General features: G+C 36.9%; 1 protein-coding gene across 1 annotated transcript in view; it reads right to left on the reverse strand.

Annotated features, from left to right (window-relative positions):
• LOC106463908 overlaps positions 1-9692 on the reverse strand; it is a 150389-nt gene that overhangs the window by 19353 nt on the left and 121344 nt on the right. The window contains exons 7-8 of the mRNA XM_022391547.1: positions 8966-9536; positions 4539-5412 (exon numbers count right to left, since the gene is read on the reverse strand). Of these exons, the coding sequence (XP_022247255.1) occupies positions 4547-5412; positions 8966-9536 (1437 nt within the window). The 3' untranslated portion in view covers positions 4539-4546. The remainder of the gene's footprint in view (positions 1-4538; positions 5413-8965; positions 9537-9692) is intronic.

The following is a 9692-nucleotide window of genomic DNA, read 5'->3' on the forward strand; positions in this document are numbered from 1 at the left end:
GTGTACTCTCACCCGTTTATACTTAAGACGTCTTATAAGAGTGATTCTTTGTTTTTTATTAGGAACCGTGATAGCAGTTGTGGAGAGATGATTTTTTTATTTCTCCGAAAGGGAGCCGAAAGCCGCCCGGAGGCGTCACCCGTTTTAACCATTCGCACCCATTATACAGTCTGTCAGTCAGTCAGTAGATATTAAGGGACGCTTAACATTGCAATTTGTACTGTCGTGACGTCAGTAAAACGTGCGCATGCCACGACTCACGAGAAGAATTGTGCACTCTGTAGGCTACAACAGAGCATGACATATGAACTTCAGAAGCAAGAAATACAAATTTTTGTTTCTCTTAATTTGGATTTTATTTACTCTTGAAACAAAACACTTTCTGGGACCCTGCGGAAGTTTATCTAGTTGTATTCAGTAATCATGGGAATAAGTGTTTCGAGAAAACGTGGTGCATGAGGCAAGCCTAAACTAATTTCATTAGATCAGTAGCTGGAATTTAGTCTAATAACACTTCGCATGTCCACGTTATTTAAAATGTTGACATTATGCTGAGATGATATCTCGAGAAAATTTAAAATATTTTAATATATATATATGTGTGTGTGTTGAAGTAAACTTTTGTTTTTACTTTTTTACTCCTAAAAGTGTACAGCTTATAAACCTTAGCTCCAAGAGTATTTCAGGTTTAGGCGACGACAATTGTAATTTGTTTAATTTCACAATGCCCACAAAAATATGATGTACAGCTTAGGCGACGACAACTGTCATATGTTTAATTTCATAATGCCCACAAAAACATGATGTACAGCTTACAAACCTTAGCTCCAAGAGTATTTCAGGCTTAGGCGACGACAATTGTCATATGTTTAATTTCATAATGCCCACAAAAACATGACGTACAGCTTATAAACCTTTGCTCCAAAAGAATTTCTGGCTTAGGCGACGACAACTGTCATTTGTTTAATTTTCATAATGTCGAGCGCCCTAACCACCTGGCCATGCCGGGCCCCACAAAAACATGATTTATTTCGTAGGATTAAATAAAAAAAGTAATTCTCACGTAAAAACAAACAAACTGTAACTACACAATTGAAGTTACTGAACACAAAATATATATTTTATATCAACTTTGCACGTTAAAAAAGTAGCAGTATTTATATGTTTGTTTTTTATTTTAGATTTAGTTGTTCTGATTTAGTGAAATAACATTAGACAGACCAGAAGAGATTTAATAAGGCTTTTTTATCAAAAAATAAAGTGACCTTTCACCCAAAACAATAAGCATGTCTGTTTTTATTTAGTTTATATTGTGATAATTTTATTTTAGAGGTCCATTGCGTTGGGTCACATTATTTTATTCCTTTTGGCGCAAAAATACTGATTTTGTTTGTTTTAGAGCAAAGCCACATTGGGCTATCTGTTGTGTCCACTTCGTGGAATCAAACCCCGGATTTTAGCGCTGTAAGCCCATAAACATACCGCTGTCCCACCGAGGGACAAAAATATTGGTACTTTAATTAAGTAAGTTAAAAAATATTATGGGGGAAAAATCTACTAGATGCATTGCACTAAAAACAAAGAATTATTAACTGGTCCCCAGTGGCACAGCGGTATGTCTGCGAAGTTACATAGCTATAATCCGTGGTGGCATGGCACAGATAGCCCATTGTGTTGCTTTGTGCTTAACTTCAAAACAAACAAACATTATTAACTGTTATAATATTTTGATTATATTATTGATTATAAGTATTATTTTATTACAACTTACAGGTTTTACAATTTTAAAATTATTCTTCCTTACTGTAAGCGTTGTAACTTGTAATAAAATAATATTAATTGTTTTGCACCAAAAAGTAACAAGTATAGACCTTTTTGCACAGTCTTGGCCTAAATGTTTGCATATTTTTTAACAAATAAGATCATTATTATTAAAATGGAATAGAAATAAACTTAGCGTTGTCAAAATGAGAAATACATGTTACATTAAACATCTACATATATAACTTGTATAGTGAAACAAGTGCTATGGACATCATGAACGATTTATTAGAACAGCAAACAATTTTATTAGAAACCTGTAGAAAGACGTGTAATTCAACATTTCAGTTATCATAACCAAACCTTACCAAAACATATATAACAAGCAAAAGTACCCGTCCCCAGTGACGGAAAAAGTTGAAGTTAATCTATCAATTTAAATTATTTCGTGGACTTTAAAAAGGTTAATTGTGTTGCACTCTTGGTTTCACTCAGACCCAAAGCTCTGAGCCACTTATACCGCCCACTGCAAAAGTAATTATTGAGCATTTCAGTCATGCTAAGAGCCGCTCAACAATAACATACGGTAAATCTACATTTATATTCTTTAAATTACATCACGTTTTGAAATGTGAATGATAGTTTGATTAATTCCTAACAGTTTATTGTAGAATATCCTGCTTGCGAAATACAATTTAGCATCAATATTATCCATGCCTGTTCTCCCGTCATTTCAAAAGTGAATGTTGTTTGTCTGCGTGCGCAGCTTTTCAAACAGAAGACAGAAAAAAGCTCAGACAAACACCATGGTTTGCAATATATAGATAGATACGATGACAAAATAAAACATCAGATTATTAAAAATAGCGTCTTCAACCTTATATCAGTTCATATTAGACATTCATGTACTTGGCTGGTCCTCCTCGTACTCTAATAATCCCCGCAACGTGATGTGGCATGCTATCGATGAGGTTATTGATGTAATCTACTGTGATTTCATCCTAACTTGTCACTAGAAGGCGCTGCAACTCAGCTACAGTAGCTGATTTATGGTCATGATTACCACTTTTCCAGCTCAGTTCTGCTCAACTGTTCTCAATGTGATTACAATCTGGAGACTTTGCTGGCCATGACAATCTTGTAACGTCGTCCTGGTCGGTGATGGCACGATATTATAATGCGCACTGTAAGCAGTGAAATTTCATCCTGGAACACAAAGTTATTGTCAAACCTTTCCTTAATTTATAGCAAAAATATCTTCTCCGTGTGATAACTGTAGGAGGCACTATTGATGTTTTCCTGGAGGATATGAAGAGCAGTTTTTCCACCATGATGAATAGCTGCCCAAAGATGTACTGCACCACTTCCTGTGCGAAAGACAGTCTTACCTCTTCTGTTCTCCAGGCAAACAATGATCACGAATCATACCATCAGCTTTAACAAGCCAGAAACAGGACTCGTTCGAAAAGGTGACATGTCGCCAGTGTCCTAACTTTAAGCTGGCAGTCTGTCTTGCCCAAGTAACATGGTGATGGTGATGAATTCTGGTTAATATCGATTTGCAGTTAGCCCTTCTGGCAAAATAACCTTGTTTGGTTAGTCTCCTATTCACTGTTCTTCTTGATAGCTTGAACTGAATGTGTTCATGTCATTCCTGTCGTAAAGTGGTACATGACTTATTTCGACCTTAAGGTGTTAACCTGATCAAAACACAGTTATCTCGGGCAGTAGTTTGTCGGCGTCTACCAGTAGACTTTCCTGGAACAACGTTTCCTGTAGTCCGACGACATTTCAGGATTTTGGATACAGTACACTGAGGGTACTATACTGTCAATGTCCATTTCCTTCATATCATTTCTGGACAGTCGAACAGTTTGACTCCCTATAACTTCTGGAACGTGACGAGGCATGACTGTACACCAAGCATCTCAGAGCAAGTATTTGAACAAAGCGTTGATATGTTTCGAAAAAGATTATACCAAAAGTACACCTTTTTATATAAAACAACTTATACAGACCTGAATAACAACTCGTACATAGTTGTCTGATCATACGCCACCTTATCTGTTACTACTCGGACATTTACTCAATAACTACTCCATACACATAGACAATAACATCAATATAGAACAGTGTGCAAATATTTTGGCCAAAGTGTATGTTATGAACATAGTGATTTTAGTGTTTTCATGATGTAAAATGTCGGTATAAAATCGAAAGAAATACTCAATGGATTGTCTGTGCTGTCCCACCGTGGGTATCGAAACCCACTTTTTTGTATTATAAGCTCTCAGACTTACCACTGAGCTACCGGTAATGGGTGCTCCATTATCTCTTTTCTCCTGATGAAAATATGCCCACCTGTTGAGAGCACTAGTTTTTTATGTGATTTACAAATCCTACGTTTTTTTTATATTATCATGCTTAAGTCACTTACTCTGATATATTTTATATTTTTACATTGGTAATATATTGCGCAATTGTTTACGTTGGATTTTTATTTGGGATATTCAACCGTAACGAATATTTTTAAATTACGTTTCCTAAACTCTTTCATAATTTATTTTATGTTGCAAGTTTTCACCTAGTTAAAGATCTTTAGAACGCTTGTAAAATCACTAGAAAACATATGGTACTTTGACGCTTCTTTTAAGGTATCAATAGGAAGGACAGGATTACTAGATAATTTTCAAGAAGATTTATAAGAAAAAAACACATAATGTTATCGTATTTTACAAAAACGTTTAACGTCAGCTGGCTTAAAAAAATAATCTTACCTAAAATGCTACGAATAAACGGCGTACTCTTTAGAGGGCGTTGTTTTCTGATAACCTTCACTTCCCAGGATCTCTCTTTCTTCTAAAGACAGATCAACTAACTTGAAGGACGTAGCAGAATCATCTGGTGGGTCTGTCATAAACCCAAGTCGGTCGCGATTCATGTCCACAAACGGTGAAGATGAGATCACAGGAGCCACCTGGTGGCCACAGATACAGACAGTAGGGGGAGGTGAAGATTGTCCCAAGGGGTTGTAAGAATATATACACAAAGGATTGCTACAGTACACTTCAGTAGCATTTGGTGTAGATTGCACAAAAGTGCTTCTGGGGTGTGATAGTTCATTTTCAGCCATCACAAGAGGTTCTGTTACATTACTATTGTTAGAGTCACTCACATGGGATTGCCTGACCAGTGTCCGATTCAAGTTTCCAACGGGAACGTGACAACTATCTTCAGATAGATTTCTCCTATGCTGGGGTATGTGACTTACAAGACGAGGGACAGTTTCAATTGGAGTAAGAGTACCCTTGTTCAACAATAATTTGTTGTCATTGAGAACACCCAGAAACTTGATTGGCTGAGCGTGAGGTCTGGTTCCTGTTTTTGGACCAATTCCCTTCAGTGGATGTTTGACTTGGGAGCCACTTTGAGCTTGAGTAAATGTTCCCTCATTGTTCGCTTCTTCAGAGTTGTGTGTGGATAACCTTTGCGTTGATTCAGCTAGCAGTCTTTCCATTTCTTCTTTATGGATACTGTCTCCTTTCTTCAAGATGGATCTTTTCTTGGTGACCTCTGGGCTTGAGTGATGGTTTCGAGAGACAGGAATGATGTCCTTATTTCCGAAAAAAGAACTTCTTCCTAAGGACCTCGCTGAAGAAATTGAAAAATCGACAAAATCAGATATATTATTTACTACAAATAATTATAAAAGTTCTATAAAACAATTCTAAGGACACAAACTGTAAGAGTGTGAGATACAAATAATCTGTAACTGTAAGGGTTTTTATTGTGGATACATATGGGAGAAAATACGACTCTTGTGAAGACCGAACAGACAGTTGAGAGAGATCAGCCCCTATATCAATTCACGTTCTATGTGAATTTGTTTGTTTCTTAGAGCTACAATGAAAAAAAAGGAGGTAAAAGGCAACCGAAAGATCATCTAAGGGTCGCTGAACCCAAAATTGGCATCGTATTTTATGTTACCAGTCCCATTACTCCCCTCTGGTACCACGGGCGAGTGTTATAACGTTTATTTTTCGAGATCAGATCATCTTGGGGTAGCTTAAGCAGTAAGTTAAGATAGTGGAGGAGCTTGATCGGCAGACTGGGTCTGTGAAACATGAGAGGGCTGAGAAGATCGTGTATTTTATGTTAGACCTTGAAATAACAAAAAAAAAAAAATAAGCAAACAACATGAACGAAAGCTTATTTAGTTCTTTCAAAGTGTGGAAGTGTTATTTGTTTTTGAATTTCGCGCAAAGCTACACGAGGGCTATCTGCGCTAGCCATCCCTAATTTAGCAGTGTAAGACTAGAGGGAAGGCACTTAGTCATCACCACCCACCGCCAACTCTTAGGCTACTCTTTTTACTAACGAATAGTGGGATTGGTTATAACGCCTCACGGCTGAAAGGGCGAGCAGGTTTGGCGGGACGGGAATTCGAACCCGCGACCCTCAGATTGCGAGTCGAGCGCCCTAACTACCTGGCCATGCCAGGCCTTGTGGAAGTGATTATGAATATAAGATAACGTGGATGTTTAAACTGATAATCGTTGGACAACAAAATAGATGGAAAAAATAAAACATTTTAGTTGTTAGAATTTCTATAGCATAAACACAATTACAAAAATCAGGACATTTTCTAAATTTTGATATAAAGTTTGTTTGTTTGTTTGTAATTAAGCACAAAGCTACACAATGGGCTATCTGTGCTCTGCCCACCACGGGTATCGAAACCCGGATTCTAGCGTTGTAAGTCCGCAGACATGCCGCTGTGCCACTGGGGGCTTTAGATATAAAGTACATCAAATATTAATGGGCAACATTTGATACCTAACTTGTTTTTCAACCAAATCAATAACAGAGCAAAAATTAAAAATATATCTTTGTTTTATTCGTTTATTCTAGGTCAAAGGCTATCTGTTGTATCCACTGTGTGGAATCAAACCCCGGATCTTAGTGTTGTAAGTCCATAAACTTACCGCTGTCCCACCAGGGGACATATATTTTAGGAGCAATATTCATTAAAGGAATACAGTCACTGCATTAGTTTGGTCAACAATATTTCGCTAGTCAACTCGTGAAAGATGTGCAGCTTTAAATTCAATAGAGTCACAGTTATGAGCTGACTGAATCAATTTGTCTGAAAACATCGTATCTGTTTGTTTTAGAATTTTTACGCAGAGCTACACAGTAGCTATGTGCGCATAGTTGTCATATAGATTTGAACTGATATGATAGAGGGTGTGTGAGTTTTTTTATAACAAATCCACATCGGGCTATCTGCTGTGTACACCGAGGGGAATCGAACCCCTGATTTCAGCATTGTAAATCCGAAGACTTACCGCTGTGACGTGATAGAGGGAAGACAAACAGTCAACAGCACCCGCTACCAGCTCTTGTGCTAATATTTTCTGACTGAATAGTGGATTTTTCCCGTCACTCTTATAGCATATCCACGTCCATAAAATGTTAAGCGCGTTTCTACGGCAACGGGAAGCGAATTGAATTCTCGGATTCGAAGTTCGGGCATGAAAAACTAGGCCACGTTTAGTTTCACTTTTATTAAAAAAAAATAGAGAGAGACACTCAGTTATGGGAAATTCTAACTTAATTCTCAATCAGTCAACCCAATGACAAACTCCTTGATGTTGGGTTAAACGTTTGACGTATATGGTGTTAAAGAAGTTCCCACAAATGTTCTATGGGATTTAAATAAGTTTTTTTTTTGGCGGCAAGTTCTCTATATCTTATTATTCTGCGTAGTTGTCACAATCCTGGTCGTATGTTATACGGAAATTATCGTGCATCAGAAACACGTTGTCTATTTGGACCTGGGTCTAAAAATCACATCACGGTATTGTCGAACAGTAAAATACGCTCTTTGGAATTATAATAAAATCTGTATACCCATTCAAACTTATGTCTTCCTCTTATCACACTGAACCACCACTAAAACACTTATATTCATCAATGTTGTACTGAGTACTTCATTTATTTCTGGCTATACAGACACAACAAGTTGGTATTACTGTGCATCAACTGTGGGGTTGTCCTCTCGAACTTAGACTCAAGCATGAAATTGGTCTTTAATTAATGTATCTATTGTGTGGCAGTTCCTATGGTCATGTTTTACAAATTGCAGTCATTAAGTAGCATGATTAACCTTTTTTCAGGCTTAATGGCGTAAATAACCAGCACTTAGAAACACAAAAAGGAAATGCTGCTTATCTGGTTTCCAATGTTTAAAAAACTTTTTACAGTCCCTAACCCTTATCAGTAGGTAACATTAACACACATACAAACACATAACCACCAAATAGAAAATTCAACAAATGGTAAAATCTGAATACAAAATGCTGACATTGTCTTTCCAGAGAGAAGAAGTAACGTGTGCTAAATGCATCAAAAGAACCGCACTTTTTTCAAAAGGTCACGTGAAACATGCGCATAACTTATGACATGTATATATAACGTTGAAAAAGAAATCAGGTATAATTTTCAAGACCGTATGGTGCTAGTTTATTTGATTTTTTGATTTCATGTACATAAGTATATTATATATGAAAAAAGAAAAAGATAATGAAAGAAAAATATGGAGAGGTTTCAACAAAAAACAATGTAAAGTTTGCATTTTTTAACATGTATAGAAGTTTTTTTTTAAAATAACCAGAAACGGAAATGATGTATAAACTTACAATAACAATATAAATGGGAGTGCTAGGAATGGTACGACAGGAAAACTAAGTCACAACTTATTTTCAGTCCAATCTATACCATAACCTGGACCTCGTGAGAATGATGGTTCATAACTTCCACTACAGGGTTCTAGCCTTGATGATGTATAGCTTTATAAATCCCCAGCTTACCGCTAAGCAACCGGGGGAAGTGTGTTTGTAGAAGTGCAGACGAACTTTATAGTTAAAGAACGGATATTGATTTTTCAAACCACCAGGTAACATTGCTTGCTACAGGTTAAAGCGCATTTACCACCATACATTTTAAGTATTTTGATTTTTTCCACAACATTTGTAATTCGTTACTATGCTAAAAACACGATATAAGCATGATGATAGACAACGTAAATTTGTTTACACATTATTTGTGTGTTTTACATTAAAACAGCTGTAGCGTAGTACTGGTGTAAAATTTGTTGTGTTACTTAAACATTTGATCAAGGGCCTTGCTAATATTACCTTACCTCGGGAAGAAAAAGGTGCTTTTATGCCAACCTTTGGTCTGTTACCAGCTGAAAGAAGAGAGTCCGTGGAGGATTGGAAACTTCGTTGTGGAGAGTCCATTTCATCAAAACGAGTTCTAGATATCAAACCTTGTAGGAAACGTGGTTTCTTCATAGATGTTAGGGCACTGAAGGCATTTTGTGTGTCGTTTTGGGGCTGTTCAATAATCGTCCTTCCTGAGGATTCATCGTAGCTTCCACTATCTTCAGACGAGTTGCTATGGGTGAGGGCGACAGAGGTGTGAGATCTTGGAGGTTGATCTGGAACTTTCAGTGACCTTCGAGTTACAGGGGCTGAGCCTATCTGCATGGGGTCTTCTAGAGGATTTACATACAAGTTGCTTCGTGCAAGAGTGGGGTCTTCAATGCCCAGGTCTGCTTTGGAATCAAAGGGGTGAGTATTGCAGCTTTCATAGGTGTCGGAGCTCTCGAAGCTTCCCAAATCCCACTTGTTAATTGTCTTCATTTCAATGTTTGTTTGAAAACCTTCAGTAGAGCAAAAATCCTGGCCAATAATTTGTCGAAGTTCCTGCTGAAAGTTTCAGAATTTCAAAAAAAAAAAAAAGAAGAAAAAAGACCTTTTAAAGACATATTACAATGTCCTGTAACATTCGAAGAAACGTTTTACTACAAAAAGTTTTAGATGGTATTACTTAATAAAAACTTTTCTCTCAGTTTCATAACTTTT

This window comes from Limulus polyphemus, unplaced genomic scaffold (assembly GCF_000517525.1).
Source record: "Limulus polyphemus unplaced genomic scaffold, Limulus_polyphemus-2.1.2 Scaffold1514, whole genome shotgun sequence".
Lineage (NCBI taxonomy): Eukaryota > Metazoa > Arthropoda > Merostomata > Xiphosura > Limulidae > Limulus > Limulus polyphemus.